The 27,118-nt window shown below is 43.0% G+C and overlaps 1 protein-coding gene across 1 annotated transcript in view; it reads right to left on the reverse strand.

Moving 5' to 3' along the window:
• MAMDC2 (MAM domain containing 2) overlaps nucleotides 1-21,435 on the reverse strand; it is a 175,881-nt gene extending 154,446 nt beyond the window's left edge. Inside the window, exons 1-2 of the mRNA XM_008060050.2 lie at nucleotides 21,231-21,435; nucleotides 20,821-20,934 (exon numbers count right to left, since the gene is read on the reverse strand). Coding sequence (XP_008058241.1) covers nucleotides 20,821-20,934; nucleotides 21,231-21,264 — 148 coding nt within the window. The 5' untranslated portion in view covers nucleotides 21,265-21,435. The remainder of the gene's footprint in view (nucleotides 1-20,820; nucleotides 20,935-21,230) is intronic.
• Nucleotides 21,436-27,118: the final 5,683 nt, after the last annotated feature.

A 27,118-nucleotide genomic window follows, 5' to 3' on the forward strand; every position in this document is an offset into this window, starting at 1 on the left:
ATTGGTTGAGGCATTACAAAGATAAACAAGGACATGCACCTCGTTTTTAAGGTGTTTGCAGTTTATGAAGGAGAGGCAGGGACAAACAAATAATTTGAGTGGAAAATAGAGCAAGCCCAATATCTGAGAAACAATCTCCCAGTGAATCTACATCAAAATTTATTTTGCTTTTTTATTTACCAGTTTATAGACGAAAGTTTTGTACTAGATACCAAAAAAATACTGCTTTCTGAAGATGACACCCTATTCTAAAGAGAAAATAAGCCAGGTTAAAGGGTCAGGGCCCATTGCTCAAACAATGAGTTCTAACCAAGAAAACCTGAGGCTCTGAGCACAAAAGACACCCACTCCCACCCCAACCAGTCCCTAAACCCAGTTGGAGGAACTTGTTCTTAGAAAAGTTCAAAGCTAGCGTATATTATCTGCCTGAACTCTGGCACCAGGGTTTATCTTGTTCCCTTAGCCCTGTACTTTGTCACATTGACTTCAACCATTTGCCCCCAAGTCTGATTCTCATCAATCTCAACTGGTTCCTATGCCAGTATTAAACGAGAGTTTAAACACTCCTTTTGTGAGCCACAGCAGAGATGTGCTGCTTGAGTCAGGGAACCAGGTCTTGTATGAACTTCTAGACAAAAATACTGAAAGGAGTATATTCAGCCTTTAATTTTTCTTGGCTCAGACCTAGGTTCTTCATCTTGGCATGAACCAGTTATAATCAGAATTTCTATCTTTTGACCCAGGGAGGTCAAGTTTTGCATTGGTCTCAACCTCTTTAAGGGAGGTAAGGCAACCCCATCCATATCATTAAAATCAGACAAGAAAATGAACAGAAAGCCCCATGTGATCTATGGGAAAGCCATTTTCACTATACAGTCATTCCTCTGTTTTTTCAGACCTTCATCAGTAGCGTCTTCTGTAATATCCTAAATAATCACATAATTAACAGAGCTGATTCTGTTTTACAGATAGAGTATCAGATCAGAATTAACTTGAGAGGTGAAACACCTTTACTACAAGCTACCTAAGGACCACCTTCTAATATTTAGTTTGGTGCATGTGGGGTGAGGGGAAGAGGTACAGGGGTCACAAAGCCTAATATGATATAGTTAGAAGATTCCTGGATTCCAGCCTTCCTCTATACTTCTTCAGAAGCTTCTGTTTCCTCATCTGTAAAATAAGGGGATTATACACATGATCATCAAGGCCATCTGAACATTTTATGATCTCAAACACTTCAAAAGTAATAGGCACAAGTGAAGAAACTGGAACGTTTGGTTTGTTGTTGGGCAAAACAGAGGATAACAAAAACTTTGGTCAATTCTGTGCTAGGGAATGCAACCATTTTCAGTCTGTTTAACAGTGGCAGGAGATGGGTCTATTTCTCTGTTCTCCAGAGAAAAATATTCACAAATGACTTCATGGATCTTGGCTTGATGATGTCATGAATCTTGGCTTCCTCAGAAAAAGGGAAGCCGCTCGAAACTGCCATTCTCCATTCCATTCAAACTGCTCTTGCCCAAGATGACCAAAAGCTCGCATTCTGCCAAATCCAATGGTTTATCTTTGGGCTCGTTTTACTTCTCAGCTGCCTTCAACACAGTTGGACACTCTCACCTGAAAACACTCTCTCCTTTTGGCTTCTAAGGCAGCCCTCTGTGCTGACTTGCCTTCTCCTTACCTGGCCATCACTTCCCAGGGGTATTAGAGTTCTCCAGAGAGACAGAACCTCCTGGCTGGCACTTTACCTTTATTTCTACTATAAATCTTGGAATGTCCCAAAAGCTTGGTCATCTACCCTCTTTCTTGTTCCTATGTGTATCATCTCCCTAGCTGATTTCACCCGGTCCTGGGCATTCAACGTTATTTGCAAGTGCTGATAATTCCCAAATATACGTTTCCCCCCAGAACTCTATGCTGAACTCCAGAAACCCATACAGAATCATCTACTAAACATTTGCATCTGAATTTCTAACAAGCACCTCAAAAAGTAACGTGTCCAAAGCAGAACTCTTGAATTTTCCTGCCCCCCCCAACTATAGTTCTCCCCATCTGGCTCTCCCCCGTTCCTCTTCATCTCCATAAAGGGTCCTGCTGTTCACTCAGTTGTTCAAACCAATTACCTAGAAGTCATTCAGGATTTTCCTTACTTCTCACATCTATGGCATGAATGAACCCTGTTGGTTTACCTCCAAAACATATCTCCAATCCATTCTTCAACTCCACAACCTCTCCCAGAATCTAAACTGCTAACATATCATGCCAGCATGACCAGCAGAGCCTGGTTCCTTGCTTCCATTTTTACTCCACATTAATTCTCCACGAAGCAGCCAGGATGATCCTTTGAGATAGCCATTGAGACTTAAATCTCTCCAATGGCTACCTACCTGAATCAGATGAAAACCCAAGCGTCTCAACACGACCTCAACATCCCTCAAAGGTCTGTACCTGCCTACCTCTCAACCTCTCTCTAGCTGATCCACACAGTCTGTCCCTACCTCAGGGTCTTTGCACCACTGACTGTCCACCTTTGCATGGTTGACTGACCCTTCCTTACTGATATCTGGTTGGCTCTTTTTCCTTACTCTGTTCTTAGCTCATCGTCACCTTCCCAGAGCTCTCCTAACTATGAACTGCAGGAGGCAGCCCCATCCCTTCTTTGTTCCCATCACACTCTTTAATTTTACTCACAATGTACCTGAATTGACTTTCTTTATGTGCCCATTGCCAAAATTCCACTCCAATCATCAGCTCCACCAGAGCAGGGCTACACCTGTCTTCTGGGTTCCCAGGGCTAAAGCACCATCCTTTCTTCACTGAGAAGTCAGCGTAATCTTTACAAAACAAACATCACATCAGCTCATTACTTGCCCCAAACCCTCCAGAAGCTTCCCATCTCTCTCAGAATAAAGTCTGAATTCCTTTCCATGGTTGACATTAGGTCAGCATCACCTGGTCCCCAGGCAACTATGAGATTTACTCTCATTCTCGCTTGTCTCCTCTCTCACCTGCTGCAGCCACACTGTCCTCCTTGGTGGTCTTCAAACATCACATACGATGTTCACTCCTCTCATTCAGGCTGCTGGTCAACTCTTTTCTCTCTGAGATTCTTTTCCTGAAGCAAACAGCTACCCCTACGCTGTCCTATTTCTCTTCATAAAACTTATACCACCCACCACATTATACTGTACTCTTGGACCTTGGATTTTTGTTTTATTAAATGTTACTGGGAACAATAATGCAACTATTCCACTTAATAATCCACTTAAGGATTTCCTCATTTGGCTAAGTAGTGTTTCAAACACAAACAATGAAAACAGCATGGAAATATGGGCTTAGCTTAAATGAAAGCTAATTAGACTTGTTGATGTTTTGGTTTGGTATAAAGTTTTTATTGGCTATAAAGCATAATGGTGAGTTTGGATATAAATTTAACATGGTCAAAGTTAAACTATTCTTTTTCCTACAGTTCATCTCCTACAATCCTTCAATTAATAAACTCACTAATATTTACTAAACTCCTACTGCCTACCTAATCTGGTGGAGAGGTGGGAATGGTGAGGGAGGCATGAATAGATATATAAATACATATGTGTGTGTGTATGTGTGTGTGTGTGTGTGTGTGTGTCACAGTCTGTCCTTCCAAAGCAACTACTCTAATTTCTTGAAATAAAAAAAAAAAAAGGAAAGGGGAAAAGTAACAAAATGAAAAAGCAATTATATAAACTTCAAAATCTTGGACAGCCAATGGCAGTTTTTTTGTTTAGAGTTAAACTTCTACTAAGAAAACTACCCCCGCTGAGTAGACTGTTGCTAAGGCTGGTAGGCAAGATGGACTCTGGCAAATCTTCTAGGCTTGGGAATGACCATCACAGCTGAATCAACATCTTGGTGGACAAACCAACAGCAGGAAAAGTCAAGGGCCACCTGATTCATCCCTGAACTCTCAATGATAACATTTTACTGAATAGTTAGCCATACAGTTAGCTCACATGAGCCAAATATCAATTCCACTATCCATTCATTCAACATGTTTTAAGTGCTTCTTATAGGACTAGGACAAGGGTGAGTCAAGTGCAGGGTCAGAGCCTGTCTTCATTTAAAATTTTGATATTTTGCTCATCATGGAATTTTTGCATTAATTTTGTTTTTTAAACTAATGTATTAAAATATTGTTTATCTTAATTATCAAGTTAATCTTCCTTAAATTTTGCACTGAGGGCAAATATCTCACCTGTTCGACCCTCATCTGGCTTGCTATGTGCCAGACATTTCACTCAGGCCTACAGGAGATATGGGCAAGGAGAGATATGAATGCCAACTTCTAGAAACATAGCTTCATAAGAGGGAAAAAACACATTCTAAAGGAAGGCTAATAAAACAAAAGAGTGGCAAGTGCTTTAAGAGAAGTTCAAAAATTACAAAAGTGCTTTGGGAATGGCAAGGCAGAATAGATACAATGACAAGCCTTTCCATTCCAGCCCTGCTGCTTCAGCTGTGTGATGTCAGGTCGATCACTTAACTACCAGAAACTTCTGTCTTCTCATGTGTGAACTAGAGGGAATGTCGCCCACCCCAGAGGTAGTTGTGAAGGGAAATAAGGTACAGTGTGCAATGCTTGCAGCAACCCATGATAAACAGCAGCAAGTAGTGGTCACGGTTCTGTTTAAGTGGGCCTGGGAAATGTAAACCTAAACTCTCAGTTAGGATACTGATTATCCCAGACTTCCATAGAGAGACGGGTAGAGAGATGTGACACACTGTGTGCATTTGCATAAGGATGCGTGAGAAATAGGGCCAGACATTCACATCCACTAATTGCCTTTTTCCCCCCAAACTGCTTTGAGAGCTCCACACTGAGTTCTGTCATTTAAGACCCTAAAAACAAAATCTGTGAGGATAAGGGAGAGTATTCTTCCACATGATCTGGAGTTTGATTACTATGTTGAATTCCAGGTACCAGTTTGGCCTTATCTTAAGAGAAAAGAAGAGAATTAAGACAATTGTCTGAATAGTTCATACATACCCCGAGACTGGAAAGCCCTAGCCAATTTTCTGAAAAGTGACTCAAAACACACACACGCACACACACACATGCACACACACACACACACACACACACACACACACACACACACACACCTTCTTATTCGTGGCTGGGTAGTATTTTAGAATTTAGTTTCTACATTTTACATCTTTGCTGCAGGAATTGCTTTTTAGATTTGTCAAGAGAAGACAATACTATCCCATTTCTGGAAAATAAATCTGTTCCCCCAGTGGAACACTCACTCAAACCAGCAAATAAAGGGAGAGTTGGGGACATCACAACAGCAGGATGAAAGCCTCACCAAAAAATTCATCTTTTCTATTCGCAGCTTCTGTCTATACGCAACCTTGAGGGAAACACATCACTTATGTAGAAAGTCTCCACTGTGTACAAGTTCATCTGGGATTTCTTTTCATTTAACAATTCCGGCAACGTGCTGGCCTTAGTAGCCGTTAAGGCCGCATCATCACAGAGTCTAAAATTCACTCATCCATTCATTAAATATGTGTTGAGTGTCTCTCTGGTGCCAGACACCGTGTTGGGCATGGGAGAATCAGGGTGACACAGGGAAGACGGGCTCTTGGCTCTCACAAAACTTAGAGTGTAACAGGGTTGGTAGGCAATATGCAAATAATGAAATCCACAAGAAAAATATCAGACAGCTAATGTGTTAGAGAGGGAATTAAAGTCAGGCCGTGTGGAAGTGATTGCGTGGAAGGTCAAATGATTGTAGAGAAGGTGCTCAGAGAAAGAGCCAGCATTTCAACAGAGGCTTGAATGATGAGAAAGAGAATGCCGCGTGAAGGTCCTCAGCTATTTCATCCATCAGTGAATCGAGCATGTATTAAGTTCCACCTAATGGAGCTTGTGAACTGGGTATTTGGGTGTGGCAGTGCAGCTGCACAAGAACAGAACCTTTGAATGCAGCCCCTTAGCCTCCCACAGGTGCTAATAGGGCTGGCAGCCATCACATTGCCTACGGAAAAACAATGAAGAAATTCATTCTTAAGGATTGATGCCAAAAAGAACTGAATGTTGCAGTAGAAGCCTGCTCTCTACTCCTTTATTGAAACCAGTTTTAGGAAGTGGGAGATGATGTCAGTCTTGTGATAATGGCACTAGGTTGCCTGAATGAATGAGGAGAAACTTGTTCTAGGCTTACAAGAACAAGTATTAAAGAACCGAGAGCCAGTGAGAGGAGGGAAGGGGGATCATGAAAGATGAGTTTAACAAAAAGAAATAATAGAACTTATTATCCTCTTGCTTCCTAAAGCACATGCTCATATTTCATGGACTTAGCTATGGAAACATTAAAACAAACTCTCTAAACCCTAGCTTCTTCAACTGTAAAGAGTACTTTCCTTTTTGGGTTGTCATAAGAATTAAATGAGAAATGCATGCTCATACCATGGATCAAAAGACACTGTCCACTACAGAATGAAAAGACAGAAAAACTGATCTCATCCTTTGCCTCCATTCCATGGTTGTAAGATTTCCCTTGTCCTTAGGTTTGTATGGTGTTTCGTGCTTACATTCCTACACATTTGAGTTCAAAAGTCTTTTTGCATAACCCAAGAAGGCAAATATTACATTTTTCATTTTTCTTTGTATAGGGATACTTGACTCACTTTCTTTTTCCTATTTTTTTAATTTTAAAAATGTGGGGTACAATTCAGGGTTAGGTATGCAAATGTTCACCCTTGTAGATGAGGTGTGCCCCCTCTCCCCCAGCAGATTCCCACTACTACCAATCCTTTTCTTATAGTATTACAATAGTTGTTCAAGGTCCACTTATGAGTGAGAACATGTGATAGTTCTCGGTTTCTGTATTATAGACTCTAAGGCCATCCAAGTTGCTGTGAAGTTCATAATTTTGTCCTTCTTTATGGCTGCATAATAGTCCATCATGTATATGTACCGCCTTTTTTTTTAATCCAATGACTCACTTTCAAAACAAGACCATCAAAAGTATCAAGGAACATAGTCCTATTGGAATTTTTTCAGAGAAAGCAGGGTGGTCATGGGGATCTTTGAGTGTGAAAGTCTCACAGGAGTAGTCAAGTTAATCTCATTTAGAGCTTAGAACCAAGCAGAAAATTCTTGCTGTCCCAGGGCCCTGTGCCATTTCTAAAGGAAAAAATTGATTTAAAACGTCCTCAAATTAGAATTCAATTCTCTCTGTGTATGGAGAATCTAGGAGAAGTAGTGTTTTTATATAACTTTCTTAATCGCTCACATAAAAACTCCAGTAGAAAAGTTTCTTGCCCTCAAAGTACAGTGAAAAAAAAAAAAAGATTACAATTGTTGTACCTTCACAGAACACAGACTGAAGCCAGAAGACCAGCTATAAAATGTAGTCCTACTACTTAGGATATTGGTGACCTACAGGTTTCTGTCAACCTCACTTTTCTCAATGCTAAAATGGGAATAAAAACAGGACCCTCCCTCACTGGGTTCCTGGAAGGGTTACATTAGTTAATATAAAATAAAACACTTAGAGCAACACATATGCAAGATAAATCATCCCAAAGGGTTAGCTACATCATAACTACTATTATTATGTCTGTCACAAAGATCCTTTGAGACCTCGTGTCAAAGGAGAGTGGGAATAGAGAAGCAACATAGCAGAGTGGTTATGTTCTTAGTCTTTGATCAAAACCTAGGTTAAAATCCAGACTTCAACAATAACTTGCCCCATGACTTTGGAATGTCAAAAAACTCTAAACGTCAATCTCCTCATCTGTAGAGTGTCTTCCTCCTTTGGTCATTATAAGAATTCAACAAGATGATGCATGTAAGGCACTTATTATAGTGTTTGGCATAAAATAATTGCCCAACCAATGTTCAATAAAATAATTATCATTACTCATTTTTCTATTGAAAATAAATGCTCAATGCTAACATGCCCAGGCAGTGCTCAATAAATTCTTGCAAACGACACTTTGGTCTTTGAGTTAGTTTTAGCAACTCTGAAATGAGATCTAAGGATAAAAATTTTTAAAAAGATCATTGATGTATCCACTCTTAATATATTTAAATTAAATATGCCAGGCTTCATTCTCAGCTCCCAGCTGAGGGTACTTTGATGGCAAGTCATTCTGCAGCACACTTGGTGGTTGGTGACTGAGACTAAAAGGAAGTTGGAGCTCTGAATCCCTGCTGTTCACTCTCCAGGTTTTTTCCTTTGTCAACAGCTCCAAGCAAAAGTTCTTAAATCACTGGAGTCTAAAACCCAGCACCTTTGGTGCATGACTGTGATTCACTGCATATTTGGATAGAATGATGGCAAATATTATCTATTTTTCTAAGACCCATTAATTTTCTAAGAATTCTTAGCCTGCTAGGCTAATATTATGCTCAGCAAGAGATCATTCATAAATGTGTCCAAACTTATTTTATGATAGGAATATACTTACAAAGTACGAATGAATTCTTAATAATCAAAATGACAAATGAAAGGAGTTAATTAAAAATATAAAACATTTTGCATCCTTTTCATCTTTCAGCCATTTTTATTGTAAGTAGTTGAGTTTGTAGAGACATAAGAGGTTTGAGGAATGTCCTGAAGGAGTGGAAAAGCTTTCTTAGCAGCTGAGCTATCCACTTTGAACTGTTACACAAATTAGTCACCCTCATCTTCTCTCCAAAGTTGCTTAATAGCATACTTGACAGGCAAGAGGGCCACTTGTATCAAACTCGAACATGACAGAAATTAAGACATCACTTGTAATTATTAGTATGTACTTTAAAAATGAGGATAGCCTAAAAACCTGGGACTGATGCTATACAGCTATCACAATTTCCTTTTGAATTCAACACTCTTTGAAGCATATGTATATAAAGCAAGCATTGCACATCCTAGTCCACAAGCCCAAGACTGAAAATGAACCATGTCTCGTGCCAAAACAATGCATCTTTAGATCACTTCTCTTGTATTATATAACATGCTATACAGAACCATACATAGGTAGTTTAAGTATTTCATGTTGACAACAAAGGTGAAAATCTGCACTGCTAATGTATAATCTAAGATATATTCTTTTTTTTTTTTTAAGTTTTTCCTATGCATCAAGGGGGAGTTCTAAGGATACTAATCTTCAATGCTGATTCATTAAAAAAAGACAATAAAGTTTAACTCATATTTTTCTCATCAGAATTTATGAAAAAAGAAACAACAGTTTCTTTTCAGAACAACAACTTTTCAGAAACAACAGTGTGATTTCAGATGCTTGTTACTGATTTTTAGGATTTGTAATGGAAAAACCAAAAAGTTTCCTTCTATAAAGCTTACACTTTAAAATTGGCTAATGTAAAATCAAAACATACTTCAAAAGAAAATTCTCCAACAGTCTATTATACATTTTTAATAAAGTCACAGAAATAGAAGAAATCTGTAGATGTTTAAAGAAGAAAACTTCCTAAGTTATAGTTTCAAACTAGATGGTTTTAGTCATAAAATATTAGTAAGCAAAGAAGGCAGCTTCTCAGTGGAGCAAAAGCATATTTAAATAATTGTCATTATAAGCATAGCCCCAAATAACACTTCAGCTCTCATTGGCAGTGTGGCAAAACTTTTTCAAATAAGGAATGGAAATTTCTCTAAGCATCTAGCTAAGTTATATATCACATAGCTGTATAGAAACATTGCCATTCTGTTAAGAGTAATAGAATGAGTAAGTACCAAGATACTTGTCTAGAAGCGCAACCAGCTTGCAAAAGCACTTATCTGTGTACTCTTTTAATTCTTTCTCAGTAGGAGTAAGTGAATTTGAAGCTTAGAAATATTTCTTAAGACTGCCAAAGTATTTTAGGTCAAACTATAAATTTTTCCCAAAGTTCTCTTCCAAGATTATGCTGAGGACTGAGAAGAGAATCCTTCAAAGGGTTCCAAGAGTAAATTCTAATTTGTTATGGAAAAACAAATAAGTAAAAATTACATTTCTCTGTCTCTGCTGGATGCCTTCCGTCTGAAGGCTCACCACTGGTTGGGAGACACTCTAATTGTAGCTGAGGGCTAGAACTCAGGGAAGGCGTTCTAATGTGGCGATGTCATCAGTGTCGATGATATGGGCAGAGGTTTCCCACTTTCTCTAGGGAAGTGTAAATCTTGCAAGTCTATCTTCCGCGGTGTTGATCTCTAGAATAACAAAGGTGCCATCTGTTCCCTGGTGGGTAGGCTTGGCTTGATATCCCCACCCTCCCGCTCTAACCATGTTGTTTTGGGGTTGTTATCCTCATCTCTCTGTGTCTCACCCTTTCTCCTCTATACAATGGTGATAATAACCACCTTCGAGATCGCTGTGAATGTTAGAGATAATGACAATAGATGTACTTGGCAGGCACTGGCTGCATAGGCAGTGACTGTATGACTGTATGTATTTAATTAGGTTTCGCTTCACACTTCTCCCTGGAACTACATCTATAACAGACTTAGAATATGCTATGTGTTTGAGTCCCCTTTGACCTAAAACATTCTCCTGCAGCTTATAAATGATTTGTTTTCATTTTTTCATGAGTCAGTTCCAGGACACATCATAATTATTACAGATTCAGCCCAATCGCCTACCTCCTCTGCATTTATAGTAGAAACATAATTTCACACATTTTGTAGTTGACACTCTAGTGCCCATGAGATACTCAGTGGAACGCCCTTGGGTTATATTGGCCAAAGTAATTCATAAATTTTTGAGGTCTGAATTGTCAAAGAAATTGGATCTAACCCAGAGCTAATGAGGACATCCTCCTTCTTTTTTAATCTTCTTTCTTTGCTGGCTCCTTTCCCTCATCATAGAAACATACTCAATTCTCCTCTACCTAAAACAAAACAAAACTCTCATCTCAAGTTTCTTCGTACATAGTCAAACCTCTTTCTTCTCACATCCAAACTTCGTTCCTGAGAAATCCTTACCACCCATCTATATTTCCGATTCATTCTTCCATCCAGGGCATTCCAGTTCTGTCCTCACCATGCTACCAAGATTGCAATCATTCGAGCACCAAAGACTCCTAATTGTTAATTCCAATTCCCAAGACTACTGTTCCCACCATCTCTACTGCATGAAATCACATCCCCTGATTGAAACTTTTAACTCCTTTGTTTCGACGACCTTTCATTTTCCTAATTCTCCTCATACATGCCTGGTTCCTTGAGTTTCTTTCATGCCCCCATCGTCTTCCTATACCTAACCCTTAATTGTGAGTTTGAGGCTTCGTTCTTAGACTCCTGCTGTCATTACCTTATACATTCTCCTTGGGTTATATCATCTCTGCTCAAGATTTTAACCACAATCTTTATGCTGAAGGTGCCCATGGCCATAGTCCTGCCCAGACTACACCCGACCTTTAGATTCTTACCTCAAAGACTTGCTGGAAACCTTCACTTGGATGTTTCTCAGGTTGCTCAGAACTGATCATATCTTTTTCTACCTGAAACATGAAGTTCCTCTTGAAATTTTCTCAACTATGGGCACCATCAACTGAAAAGCTGCCCAAACTGGAAATTTCAGAGTCATTCTCCTCCTGATTCATCGCTTCTACCCTTCAATCCTCAAGCCCTGCCAATGCAATCTCCTTTATGGTGCTTTGTTTATTCCTTCCCTTTCATACCTAAAAGAACACTTTTAGGTAGTCTCTTAGACCACTGGGGAGCCCCCTAACTAGCCTCCCTATTGTCAATCTTATCTCCCTCAGATTGAACCTCCACATAGCTACCGAATGAACAGGAAGGTCCAATAGTGGAGTCACAGGTGTCCAGTGGCAAAGACACACAAATGTTTCTTCCAGAAGAATCTTGCCTACACATCTTGTGTCTCTCTATTATTCTTGTCCAAATATAGCTCTCTAGATTGCCTGTTGATTCTGAGAGCTCATACCTTTCCAATAAACCCCCTTTCTACTTGATGTAAACAGCCAACTTACGCTGTTGGCAGTGAAAATCCTTGACTGGTGCACAACTCCTTTTACTCTCTACCGTAATTACAGATATTTGTCTCCTCCGCTGGTCTCTGGCTCCTACCAGGGGTGTACTCCACATACTCTATGTACGATGTACTCCCATACTATGTTCTCCAACCACTAACATGGTGCCTGATGGATAATAGGTTTTTCTATAAAGTATGGCTGATTTGTGATGCTATGAAGTTATAATATGATACCACTTGTATCTAATTCTCAGCCTCAAAACTCCCCCCAAACACACAAATTTCTTGCAAAGTAGAAAAAGCAAACATTCTGGCAGATCTCACTGGATCAGACCTGATCATTTGGTTTCTCCATTTGTCTTATCCAAGTTCAAGAATTTTTTCCCAGAGCAGATAAATATTCTTACCTGTTTTTACCCATCAAGGTGGCTATTATTGATCTCTCACACCTCAGTGCCTTAGAAACACTCGCTTTCAATAGCTACTTCAAAGAGTGATTATCTTTTGCCAAAAATTACTTTTCAGGCCTAGCAGCACCACTCTCAAGGTCGCATTGTGATTGTTTGTGATGGCAGAGGATCAAGGAATTCAGACAGCCATGATGGGTAAACAATCCAAGAGTTATTTGTCTATTGGCATGTCAGGGATGAAATAGGCCATCTATCGGTGAAGCAAGCTATAATACTGCTTCACTGTTATATTTGGATATTGCAACATAAACCTCCAAAGTCTTTGAAGTCCTATGGTAGGAAGGATTTTTTTTTTTTTTTTTGAGTTGGAGTCTCACTCTGTCGCCCAGACTGGAGTGCAGTGGCCACTCCCAGCCACCGCAGCCTCGACTTGCTGGGCTCTGGCGATCCTTCCACCTCAGCTTTCCAAGTAGCCGGAATTACAGGCATGCGCTACCACGCCGGGCTGATTTTTTGATTTATTGTAGAGATGAGGTCTCGCTGCCCAGGCGGGTCTCGAACCCGCGGGCTCAGGCAATCCACTCACCTCAGCCTCCCAAAGGCGAGGGATTACAGGCTGAGCCACCAAGCCCGGCGGTCGGAAGGATTATTAAACACAACCTCTTTCACTACAGGAAAAAACTGAAAAAATGTCAAGGGCTTTCTATTTTTTTTTCTATCAATCTCAACAAGGGCTTTAGAGATTGATTAAATGCAGAGTGCTTGTTGATACCACATACTGTTTATCAGACATGGTAGGAAGGATGTGATCCCTATTCTTAAAGCTGTCACAGTCTGATGAGGTGATGGGATGGAGACTCCAATAAGAGTAGACACTAATAAGATTTACAAAGTGGAAAGTGAAGGGAGCCGTGAGAAGGGAAGGAAGGGAGAGGTTCCTTTCACCTGGAAAATAATGGAATGTTTTAAGGAACATTCAAAGCATGGATAGGATTTAAATAGGCCAGGATGGATTGGGGAAATAAAAAAGCAGGTGTAGAGAAAAGTGCAACTAGAACAAGAGGCAAGAAAGTAGAGGGTATGCATATGTTGAGTAAACAGCACATCAGGGATTAATGGGAAGAAAGAGTAGAAATGTAATTTGGAGAAAATCATGAAAGGCCTTGGATACCAAGTTAGGCAGTTTGCACTTTATCCTGGGGCAACTGCTTATCATCAAAAGATTCTTAACAAGAATGTGTTTCTTCTTTCTTACATCTGGAGGGACCAGGGAGTTGCAACCATGCATGGTCCTCAACCATGGACACATATTAGAATCACCTAAGGAGTCTATCTGTTTCTTAGTGTATGTTTGTCTTTTAACAGCACCATATCTGGCACCATTTCCAGCCAAATAAATCAGAATCTCTTAGGGTAGGATCTGGATATGACTATTTTTTTAAAAAAAAGCCTTTTTAGGTGATTTTTAATGTTCAGCCAGAGCTGAGAAATGGGGAGGAGAGGGTCATTTATATGATAGAAACTCCTGTACTGTAAAAGATCCTTACACCTATATAACTTCCCTATTTATCACTAACAATCTATTGTTCTGTGCTAAGCACTACCTTCTTCCTGAAATAGATATAAAAATAGATAAGTAAATAGATAGATGATAGGTAAATAGATACATACATACATACATACATACATATGTAATCAAACACTCCAAGAACTTAGACCTGGATGCATAAATGCATTTATATGACTTAGTTGATCAAGACAAGCATAAGAAAAATTGAGAGGGACTGGTGGCATAAAATCAAGGTTGAACAGCAAGGATTCCCAAGACAAGTTCAACTCCTGCTGGCTTTACTTATTGAGATAACCAATCACCTCTATTAACATCAATGGATTTCACTCAAATTCTTCCTAACAAAATATTGTTTAATAAGAGATAGAAATGGGACTGCTGCTGGAGTGACCTACCAAAAGAGATTCTGCTATTTTAAGAACCAGAACTTTTAATGAATATTATACTCCCAAGATACAGCCCATAGATACCAGTGACCCACTGGTAACTGTAGGCTAAACAATTTGAAGATGGAATCAAAAGCATAAAGTCCGAAGACAAGAAATTATTTTTTCCTCCCCACATATTGTGACCTTGGCTGACTTCTGCAATTACGCAACAGGAAACATCCTAAATATCCCCAGGTGTATTATTAGGGGTGAGGCCAGGAGCTGAGTAGGAACCTCTCATTCAGCAACTCTAATTTGAAAAAGGACGAACCCAGACTGGGTGTTGGACTTGATAAAAAGGAGGTTAGCCAGACAGACCCTACATCCAGAAAAGTCAGTCCAGAAAAGTCAGTCAGGACAGGGAGGAATAGGAAGCTATTACCACCCAGGCAGGATAAATCTCAAGTGGAGATGTTAGGCAAGAGAACTCAAGGACCCAGACCAATTGGCAGGGAGACCAAGGTTGAGGGACATGCCCAAGAGCTTAAGGGGGTCAGTTTGGCTGAACTCACAGAAGGCACCAGCAATATCAATAATGGAATCAATTGGTGCTGAGACACCCGCTTTGTAGGACTGATATGTAGGGGAGAGCAGTCTGGGGTAGGAGAGTGATGAGGCAGAAAGCACAGCATTCCTGACAAAACCCAATAATTTCTAGAGATGAAGTGTAGCCCACGGGGATAGACTATGTGCTAAGTGTGAAACTCAGTCTTATTATTTTACATCCACACCTCATTCAGACACACAAAAGTGAGATGAGACTCACTGACGCTTAAAATAGAGCCAAATGATAAGAAAAATAGCGTTCTTTCTCCTGTGGGAATGAAGAGTAGATGGAAAAACTGTAAGCAAAAGAAAGTTATACTCTTTAGCTTCCATCTCTGGTAGGTTAAATCTCAGGTTGGAAGAGCAGGGGATCTGCAAGTTGTATTAGAACGTTGTCTGATTTAGGAGAATTAATGTTAATTTATAATATTTATAGTTTTGATAAAAATCCAAATCTAGTAAAAATGAGAGTAAGAATAACTAACTTGCCGGACTCGGTAGCTCAGCCTGTAATCCCACGCCTTTGGGAGGCTGAGGTGAGTGGATTGCCTGAGCCCGCGGGTGCAAGACCTCATCTCTACAATAAATAAAAAAATCAGCAGGGCGTGGTAGCGCATGCCTGTAATTCCGGTTACTTGGAAGGCTGGGGCAGAAGGATTGCCGGAGCCCAGCAGGTTGAGGCTGCGGTGGCCGGGAGCGGCCACTGCACTCCAGTCTGGGTGGCAGAGTGAGACTCCAGCTCAAAAACAAACAAACAAACAAACAAAAGAATAACTAACTTTATACAAAGTTACTTGTATAAAGACCATGTACAAAGTACTCACTATGTGTTAAATGTATTCAAGCATATAATCTTCACAACAATCTTATCAGGTAAGTACTTTTATTACCTCCATTTTATAGCCAAGGAAATTGAGACATAGAGAGGATAAATAACTTGCCCATGCTCCCATGTCTTCAAAGGGCAGAGACTGGATTCTAATCCAAGCTGTCCAGCTCCAGAGTTTGTAATAACCACGAGGTGGGAGCTGCTCCCTTGCGATAAGGAACTACCTTTGAAGGGGCAGGATGAACCAGGAGCACATAGGAAAAGGATAAGAACGTTTTCATGATCTAATACTGGACTCATTCATTCAACAAATTCATCCATTCAACAAACATTTATTGAGCACCTACTCTTTACTTGGCCCTTTTCTATCTGCTGATGACCGCAGACAGGTGGGATCCCTACACCTCTGAAAGAGTGAATAAATGCCATGCAGGCATAAAGTGTGGTGTTCTGTGGGTTTGGCAAGCCCAAAGCACTGCATCTTTGAAATCCTAGTTCTTACACATGTCTGAAATATAATTAGCTCTCTCATAAGAGTTTCCAACCAAAAAAGCTCTAGTGTCCAGGACCCAGTGGAAACAGGGATGTTCGCAGAGAGGCAGAAATGCTGGAGGAAAGAACTGGTGGAAAGCCAAAGAGATGAGGGCCTGCTCCAGGGCTGTCCCTGACTTGGTCTGTGCATGAGGCAGCTGTGCTGGATGATCTCCAGGGCCCATCTCTAGAATTCAGGCTTCCAGACTGAGCCAAGGCAAAAGCAAGGCTGCCCTCAGGCACAGCACACATGACCATGCTCAACCTGACATCAATCACAGCTAGAACACCAGGGAATGGCATGTGATACTTCAGGGATAACTTGTCCGCACTTCTGGGGTCGGCTATTTCTCCCAGAGGCATCCAGGGAACTCCCCGGACTTGTGCTGGTTTCCAGCCTCTACACAATGTGGGGAGTGGACCTCTGCTTGGCTCCAAGGAGACAATCAGCAGAGATAATGCAGGACCAAGCAGCCCGTGGGGACAATAATTGCCTTATGAACTTCATGATGTCAGGATGGGATGCCGAATCAGCCCCAAAGCCAGGAAAGGAGCTGTAATCTGCAGGAAGAAGAGACTTGACCCTCCTCTCCCAGGAAGTCCCCTTGGGATCCTGGCCAGACTTGTGGCTCCAGCTGGGCCTCAAGAAATATCGAGTGGGATTCATCACTGTTAATAATAACTGGCACATGACTGAGTGCAGAACCGAAACGCAGATGGCCAAGAAGCTGAGAGTATCCTCAAGAGAAGGGACGAGTTTGGGTGAAGGAAGGGTTCTGAAAAAGAGACACTCACATGTACTTACAATGTGATTTCAGTACACTCTACCACACCTCCACCCCACCCCTTGGCGACACCCAATCCCATATCCTGCCTGCCTGCCTCAGAAGCTATTATTTCCTCCTAGGTACAGAAACCAGCCAAACTTTTCCTGTATTAAGCAATTTTTCAGACCCTGACCCCTACTCTAGAGAAACAATGGAGGTCTTGCCTGCAACAAGTGCTTTCAATTCCTCTTTTCACCTACTCTACGCCTGACACATTTCTGCAGCTACTTTCCTTTTCCAGGTGACTTAGTGTCCCAAACTTCCTATGAAGGAGTAGGACCTGGATTTGGCTTTGTCCCCCCTCCCTTCCTCAGTTTCTCTGGTGGCTTACTCATAGAATTAGGCTAAATGTGCTAAACCACAACATCCAAAAACAAAAGCGAAGCCAAAATCCACTCAATGACTCTTTTAAATTGTGCCTGTTTGGATTAGAAACCAACTGCACGGTCTCCAAGAATCCTGAGCTGAAGTGCTTCTGCCCCACAACTGGCATCGAGAAAATGAAATGAATAGTCTCGATTTCCACTAGGACCACTGTTCAAAGGGCTTCCAAGATTCTCTGAGCTATGAATGAATAAAGATGATTTTTAAAAATAGAATAAGCGAATGATAAAGAAGATTTTCGTAGGATAAAATGGATCCCTTCTTTCCTGGATTTAATTCAAACCTCAGATTTAGAAGAGAGTTCAAATTTGAATCGGACATAATCTCACTTCCCTTGACAAATTAGAGAAAATAAAAACATTCTACAAAAACTTCAGAGGAAAATCAGAAAAACAGGGCAGTCATTGGCAAAATTAGAAAGTAGACGAGACTGTGCTGGTGCACCCACCGTTTCCTGGGGGCGCCCTCCACTGTGGTATACAACCTGAGCAAACATGCCGTGCAGTCAAAACATACCTACCCAGTGGAGATAATGCACATTTTTAAATGGTTGCAAACTAGGGACATTGGAACTGTAATCAGAGATGCTTAGAACCTAACACTGAACAAACCAATGGCGTGAACCTCAGATACAATTTCAGGCAGCAGGTGAGATAATTTAGAAACAAGGAGACTTTTCCAGTGACCCCCAGGCCTGTGATGAAATTTTAATTTGCAGGTTTGCTTCCCGACTTCACTTCCTTCACTGTCCTCTAACAAATTAACCAAGGGCATATAGGAAGTGCCATTTGTGTTCCAAGTCCATGTGGGCAAAAGTCTATGAAACCTACAACTTTCTGTGGTGGATACACATACAGAGATGGATGGAAGCAGTTTCAAAGGGTTTCTGCACCAAGATGAAGTAGATTTGCAGAGAAGCTGTGAACAGCTTGCCAAATTTCAGCCTGGAACCATTTTATTATCTTTAATTCACCAACCTAGAAATGGGTTTATGAGGGAAAGTCCTAGTGATGGCTTCTCAGCATACAACCAAAGCAACTGCCACACACCAACCTCACTGCCCGAACCCAGAGTGGACCGTCATGTCCAAGTTCTGGCCTTTGAAAAACTAGATCCGGAGCTACTGAAGCTTAACCTGCCTGCACCACCCGGGAGAGCTCAGAGGAGAATGAATTAACTTCCCACAGCCAAGCCAGTAGTCCCAATCCTGAGCCAGAAAGCAGTGGCTGTTAGAAAGAAAGCAAAAAGCAAAGCCACAGTGCCTTCATTATGCTATTAAACTGTAATCACCTTTTCCAATAAGCATCTTCCTGTTTTCCCTGGAGGGGGACTGTTTAACCGCCACGCTGGGGCAGTGGTGCCAACTCAGCAGAGAGCACTTCCTGTGGGCCTGGGAGGTGTTGTGTTCAGCAGGCTGTGGCATGCCCACTGACCCAGAGAGGGCTGCGAGAGGCTCCATCCTGACAGAAGGCTGGGCTAGGGACTCAGGGACTAGCTAAGGCTCCTGGTTTAAGGAGCAATGTGGATTTCCTTTTCTCAGGATTAACACTAGTGAGGCAAGCGAGGCGCTGAGGGAACAAGACTGCAGGCGCTGTGCACTCAAAGGGTCATTCAAGTGGTTTCTTCACCCTAGTCCTGGCTCTACTTGGAGTCCACAACAGCACAGGTGTGTGTGTGTGTGTGTGTGTGTGTGTGTGTGTGTGTGTGTGCGAATGCACGTTGTATAAGTCCATGGTTCTAGAAGTGTGGTTCTCAGTCCAGCATCACCTGAGAATATCTTAGAAATTCTCCAGCTCCACCTTGGACTCCTGAATCAGACACTCTGGGGTGGTGCCCAGCAATCTGTGTCTCCACTCACTCACCAAGTGATTCTGATGCAGTTAAAGTTTGAGACGTACCATGCTACAGAATGATGCTCACCAAAACCAATCTCATGGCACATGTCAGGCCATCTCTCAAAATGCTTCCCATACAACCAGAACAGGGAAAGGGTGTGGTGGTAAGATTAGGGAGACTTTTCTAAAGCCATCAGCAAGACAAGAATCCCTCTGATTAAAAAAAGATATAACAAATTGCTTTTTCCAGTCACCCTTAAGTAAACTGTAGTAGTCAAGGTTTGGCAATTGTTGAAGACAAATGAAGATTACTACTGAACTAGTTCCTTCCTGTTTTTTCTCCTAAGTAGACAGCTCAGAGTTGGCCACTCGGTGACACTGTGTGACATGGACCAGTCCCCATTTAAATATCCTAAGACGGAGATTCCTTCCTCTGTAAAATGGGGCCAACATTACCTACCTGTGTCAGAGAAGCTAATGCATGCAAAGCCCCAAGCAGAAGCCTGGGGTAGAGAGAGTTGTTCTGAGAGTTTGCACATCTGACAGGTGTGTGTGTGTGTGTGTGTGTGTGTGTGTGTGTGTGTGTGTGTGTGTGTGTGTGTATCCTGGGCTCTGGCCTTCTCCAAGGAACCAGGTTGGAAGATCTGGGTCTCCAGGACACTAAGTGGGGAAGGAGGAGTGAATTCATCTATGCTGCTGTATTTTTTTTTAAAGGAGGCTATTTTCCAGGTCTAATGGCCTGAGGCATCAGGCTTCTAAATGGTGGTGACACAAGGGAGAAGAGAAAGAAAAGGAAAAAGGATTCCCTTGCCTGCCTTTGAGTACTGAGAACCATTTATTTTTTACTATATGCATGAAAGTAAGAAGACACTTCTGAAGACCCCTCATTTAAATTCTGTCCTTGAAACCCAAACTGTATGACGTCATGAGTCAATGACCAAGCCCCACCGGCTGAATGCCCTCAGGCATTCGGTGATGGCTTTGGTTTCTTTGTCCAATGCTGGATTGTAACCAAGAGTGTGAGGATGAAGTCATGCAGCAAAACCACTGTCGAACACAAGGTTAATGTGAGGGCTTAGAGCTGAGGTCCCATCACACAATTAAGGAACCATTTCCACAAAGCTGGATTAGAGCAAGTCCCATCCAACTTCCCCAGCTCCCAAGTGTGTCTACTGAGGACCAGAAAGGACAATGACCCGCAGCAGGTGACGATCCCTTTCTCTCTTCCTTTAAGGAGTACTAGGGTGAAGCACTAATCCTCAGAGCTTCTACCCACTGGCCAGGTAAACACAGGACGGCCTCCCGAGCCTCTTCCTAGACTAGTCCTTGCAGCACAGTTGAGGGCTGGAAGGAGAACCCGTGACTCACTTTTCCTGCCGATGAAATTAACTCCAAGATAACATTACCCAAGTGGAAAAAAAAAAAAAGAAAAGAAAAGCAAACCAGCAAGGAAGAAAGTTCACCTCGGGCCCCTTTCCACGGAGCCCCCTTACCTTCCTCATTTAAAATCCATGGCAGAAACGCCGACACCGAGTCAAAGCTACAAGTGTTCTCTTCGAAGGCACAGGACCCAGCGGGCAGGTCCAGGGCACCAGCCAGCTGCAGAGCTGCGGGCACAAAACAAGATTCAGTCCGGGCTCCTTCCCCGAGGCGGTGGCACCAACTCGGGGCGCCGTGCGGGAGGGGGCGGGAGCGGGATGCACCCCACCTCCCACCCCCCCAGCACTCCAGGGCGCCTCCACTGCGCGTCCCCCACCCACCCCTAACCCAGGCTGGGCCCAGGGAGGGAGGACGGCGGCTGCGGAGGAGGATCGGGAGGCGCCCTGGGACAGCGCAGCCCGGCACGGCGAGCGGGTGCGAGTCGCAGAGCGCCCCCCTGGGGAGTCCTGGGTCCAGGCCTTACCTTGCAGCGCCAGGAAGACGCCCCTAATCAGCATGGTCGTGCTTCAGGGAGGAGGACAGGGGAGAGGTGCAAACTGCCAGCCCTCTGGGACCAGTTGCTCCCTGTGAAAGGGATCGCGGGAGGCTGGGGCGCCGCGGACCCCGGGAGGGAGAAGTCGAGCGGCGAAGCGTGCGCCTGGGGCTGCCCGACTTTGCAGAGCGACCCCGCGTTGAACAGCGCGCCCCGCCGCTCCCGGGCCACCTTTGGAGAGACCGGCCCGCTGGCTGGGAAGGGAAAGGTCGGCACGCAGTGCTTTCGCTCGGGATTTTAAAGGTTGGGACCGGACCCCGCGCAGCCACTTGGAAGGGGCAGGCCTTCCACCCCGGCCCCTCCGCTGGGTTGGGACCGGAGGCGCCTGCCCCGCCCATCCGCGGTGGGAACCGGCTTATTTCTGGGGACGGCCTCCCCGCATCTGGCATGTCAGTCCCCCAGGGCTGGCCCTAATTTTAACTTCTTCTCCCCATAAGGGAGGAGGCTGGAATCCTCCTAGGACCGCCTAGAGGGAAATTCGGAAACGGCTGGGTGGAATAATCTTTGCCTCTCACGAGTTTCAGCATTTATACCCCAGTAATGCTAATCCTAGAATATCACCCCCCTTTTTGGCCAGTGGAATGTCTGGCATGCCTGGTGCTCAGCATTCTCTCTGTCCAGTGAAATGGTGGCATTCCTTCTCTCCAAAGAGCCATGATGGATGGATTCGTAGAAGGTTCTAAACTGGGATGTGAGGGAGTGCGTGTGTGGATTACTACTGAGGAATCTATTTGCTACAAGTTTGCTTTGAGCACTCAGTGGTTTCCTCCTCCTCCTCCCCTTCCATTCCCTCCTCCTCCTCCTCCTCCTCCTCCTTCACCTCTTCCTCCTCCCCCTTTTCCTTTATCCTCTTTAAATTTAATGCGGGCAATTTTGTAATCAGGATAGTGGTCCTAACACTTGAGGCCACATCAGAATGCCATGGAGGGCTCGTTATGTGAGTTTCGAATCCAGTAGCTCTGGAGTGGACCCGAGGTTCTGCATGTGTCTGACACGTTTCCAGAGGCTGCTGCTGCTATGACTGGTTTGGGACAACACTTTGAGAACCCCTGGCCTAACAAACTCCTGTTCGATCACCAAAGCTCTGCTCCCATGCCTTCAGCTGACTTCCAGACTCCTGGTTTTCCTTGTCTTTCGTTGGCAGCTTCTCAGTCTCCTTTGCTGTTTGTTCTCTCTGTGACCCCATAACATTGGAGCGCCTCCAAATTCTGCCTTATAATCTCCTGTTTCTCTACCCGCCCCCTCAGTGATTTTGTCCAGTCTTAGTTGAAAATACCAACTAGGTTGATTGATAACTCCCAATTTTCTATTTCTAGCCCAGACTGCTCACTAACTCTGGACTTTTCTGTCTCATTGCCACCTCAATATTTTCACCTAGATGCTTCAAGGCAAGTTCATACTCAACAGGTCCCAACTTGAAAGCTTTGTATTCCTTCCCAAACCTGTATCTCCCCTGTATCTTCTACATCTCAGTTAAAAGAACTATTTCCCTCCAGCTGCTCAGGACAGGAAACTTAGAGGCATCCCTGGCTTATCTCTTTCTCTGAAGACATTACCAGTTCCTATCAGGTCAGGATTCAAAATAAGCAGTGACTGACTGTGTTCCATGTCTCTGGAGATGCTCTGATCTAAGCCGCCATCACTGTTATCCTGGGAGACTGCAAAAGCCTCCCGACCATGGTCTTCCTCCTTCTGCCTGGCCTGCCCCCATGCCATTTTTAACCCAGTAAAAATCATCCTTTTAACACAGAAATCAGGCCATGGCATTCCTTGACTCAAGACCCAACAACTACCCCCAGCATTCAGCAAAATCAAAAGACTTCACAATGACCAACCAGATCTTCTAAGACCTGCCCTACTCCCTTATTTCACTGACCTCAACCACTCTGCTTACTCCCTTCCAGCCACACAGACCTCTTAGCTGGTCCTCAACCCAGTCCAGCTGTCCTTTTAGAACTTTGCACTGGCTGTTCCTTCTACTTGAAATGCTGTTCCGCAAATATTCACATGACTTGCAGCCTAGTGAGGTCTTCACTTGGATGTCACCTTAAGTAGTAGAAAATTTAACAATCTTCTCTATAATAAGGAAGAAAGTATCTGGGATCCTTCTTTAAAAGTTTGAGCAGGCCGGGCTTGGTGACTCAGCCTGTAATCCCAGCACTTTGGGAGGCCAAGACAAGTGGATTGCCTGAACCTGCAGGTTCAAGATCTGCCCGGGCAACTTGGCAAGATCTCATCTCTATAGTAAATCAAAAATTAGCTGGGCGTGGTAGCATGTGCCTGTGGTTCTGGCTACTTGGAAGGCTGAAGGGGAAGGATCACCTAAGCACAGCAGGTTGATGCTGGGGTGGCCATGAGCGTGCCACTGCACTCCAGCCTGGGCGATGGAATGAGACTCCAACTCAAGAAAAAAAAAAAGTTTAAGAAAAATTTTATGTGTTTTCTGGTTTAAGTGATTTAAAATAATGTGTTATTTTTATGAATGTGTGATTATATGCCCTACTTAACAATAAAAAAACATTTATTGTGTTTTCTATTATAAATGTTTTACATAGGTAATCTCATTTAACCTTCACAAAAAATCTAAGAGGTAGATATGTTTACTATCACCATATAATAAATCAGGAGACTGAGATGCAGAGTTTAGTGACAGCGAGTAGAAGAGACAAGACTCAAACAAACCCAGATTTTATTCCAAAAGCCTATTTTCTCAAACATTACAGTAGCCTGTCTCCCTTGGGTCTTAGATTCTTTTTTGGCTCCTTGTTCATGGATGATGCTCAATATTCAATGAATTTAATCAAATTACTTAGTTGAAATTCAAAGACAGGTATACATCTAGCTGAAGCCTCCAAACACTCCTTTCAGCCACATAGGTTTTCAGCAATTATTATACTGGTGCTCATTTTTCAGATATCTACAGAATATTTCAAAGTTTTGGCATGGCCTAAGATTCACAGTGCATGTTTCAAGTCACAGGAGAATGAAAAAGTTCAAAACCCTAAAGAGATCTCCAAACAATTTAAAATATGATTTAAAACTTCAAGATGGTGTTGTTTATTGCCACCTGTGGGAAACAGAATCATCATACATCAGTACAAACTTGGAGTAAATTTTGTGTTTTGCATATAATTGTGTGATCCCAAGAATGCATGATACTTAGACATTGGCACAGGCTGGGGTGTCTGGGATGTAGACTCTGATTTCGGAGTGAAGCATGCAGGGTGTTCATCAGGAGATGCCTTGGGATCAACACCTATGGTAGGTAGGGAGAGGAAGGGGGCATGGGCCTAGGGGGAAGTAAAGTTGTAATACAAGACCTGCAAGGCCTCTTCTAACCCCCCACGAAACTCTGGAGTCGAAACTGTCCATCTGATTTGTTCCACATTAGGCTGAAATGAAAGGGCCTCTGTACCACCAGCTCCATCCGTCACCGGAAGTGGCTCACCTTGAGTTGGAAGTGATCACCTGTGAGGCAGCTCTCTACACTGAGGGGGCTCAGTAGCTGAAGACTGATGACGATACTCAAGCAGGTGGGACTACAAGTCCTTCCTAGAAGGAGAATCTGGATAGCACACCAGTGTCCGCCACAGACATTTTGCAGAGAAAGGAAAAGATAGTGCATGTGGACTGAGTCAGGGTGCAGGGAGCAGAATGAGGAGGGACTCCAGAGTATCTCAAAGTTATGTATGTTAATTTCCTTGGTCACTAGTCATGCTGCCCACATGGCACTCCCTTACTTGACACTTGGGAAAACAGGATCAGGCTCCAAGGAACTTGGAATTCTATCCTCCAAGATTTAGCTTAATCAATGATCAAATGATGCATTGTAAAGTCCTGGCTTACAGAAAGCACTCAATACATACTAAAATAGGTTGAATGGTAGCCTTCCCAAATGGTATGTTTACATCCCAGAACCTGTGAATGTGATCCTATTTTTTTAAAAAGAGACTGTGCTAATATAATTAAGTTAGGGATCTTGAGATGGGATCACCCTGGATTTTCAGGTGGGCCTTAAATCACTGCCAAGTGTCCTTGTAAGAAACAGAAGAGAAGTCATAGACACATGTGGAGGAAGGTCATGTGAAGACAGAGGCAGACTGGAGTGATGCAGAAACAAGCCAAGGGATGCCTGGAGCCACCACCTGGAAGAGGCAGGTAAGAAATTTTCCCCTAGAGTCAAAAAAGGACTGTAGCTCTGCAGATACCTTGAATTTGGACTTCTGGCCTCCCGAATTGTGAGAGAATAACTTTCTGTTGTTTTCAGTCACCCAGTTTGTAGTAGCTTGTTCTGGCAACTGCAGGAAACTACAGTGTTAGGCATTAAGCAAACTTGTGTCAGGCACTCAATGGGCATTATCCCATTTAATCTATGCCACACCTCCATGAGGTGAATATCATTATTGTTCTCTTTTTACAGACTAGGAAACAGGCCCACAGGGGGTCAATTAACCCGCTTGAAGTCACACATGTAGTCAGTATATAGTCAGGATTTGATCCTGGTCGCTTGACTCTCCGGGCTATCCATGGCATTGCTCCTAAACCATTCTTTTCTTTTCTTTCTTCCTTTCTTTTTTTTGACGCAGTGTCTCACTCGATTTCTCAGGCTGGAGTGCAATGGTGATCCTTCCTCCTCAATCTCCTGAGTAGCTGGGACTCTAAGTGCATGCCACTATGCGGAGTTAATTTTTTAATTTTTTTGTGGAGATGAGGTCTCACTATGTTGCCCAGGCTTATCTTGAACCCCTGGGCTCAAGCAATCTCACCTTGGGCTCCCAAAGTGCTGGGATTATAAGTGTGAGCCACCACACCCAGTCGTAAATGATTCGTTTTTACGCAGGCCTGTCTCTCCTGCCTATGCCACACATGGCCACAGTACCCAGCTCTCTCTGTCAGTTCCCTCACAGCTTGCCTCTCACAGAGTCTGGCCTTCCTCTCTGCTTTTTGCCACTCGGCTCCCTACTCCCGTCGGGCATTTTTCACCAGGAGCTCTGCTTCTTGTTGTGCCACTTTCAGTCTACAGATCTCCAAATTACTTCTAATTTCCTAGGTCAAATAGAGGGAAGTGAAACACTGCTGCTCCTCACAGGAGTCTATGTCCCTCTCTATCCGGTGTCTCCCTCATAGCTGGATGAAGCATTAGAGGGAGTGAGCTCATCTGTCTGAAGAAAGAAGCAAGCCAGTGTTTACGACTGCACCCTTCATGCACCAATGAGGCTAGGTCAAACTTGGAGGTTGTCCTCACCATCCACATTCCCTTATTTTTGCTCTTTCTCCTTACTTCTTATGTACTGTCATGTAATGGCAAGTTCAGCAAATATTTCCTGAGCACCTACTATGAGCCCGACACTGTTCTTGTGGCTGGAAATCCAGGGGTGAACAAGATACATCCTCTGCTTCTGAGACAAAAGACCGACCCATGAGAAGATAAAATATGTGGATGAGAGAGAACAAGAGCCACAAACATTAAAAAGTTCAGGGACCAGAGAAGTCACATAAATGAATGAAATAATCTGGTATCAGAGAGGCAATAGGGAGTGTTGGGGACTGCAGTGAACTGGAGTGAGAAAACCCAGAGCTTAAGGGTATTGCAGGGACCAACCCTGCTCTATCTGCCTATTGTTCAAAAGAAGCCCAATATCCAAATAGTTATACAATAGCTCCTGATATTCAAATGCTGGCAAGGAATTAAAACAATATACCTAACTGTCTGTGGGGGTAGAACAAAACCTATTGGGAGGTTAAATTCAATTCTTGAGCTGCAGTTTGTAGCACTAAGATAGAACCACGGAGACAGAGTAGGGTGTCTCACTGCCCAC

Source organism: Carlito syrichta, unplaced genomic scaffold (genome assembly GCF_000164805.1).
Source record: "Carlito syrichta isolate Samal-C Ts95f unplaced genomic scaffold, Tarsius_syrichta-2.0.1 Scaffold304493, whole genome shotgun sequence".
NCBI lineage: Eukaryota > Metazoa > Chordata > Mammalia > Primates > Tarsiidae > Carlito > Carlito syrichta.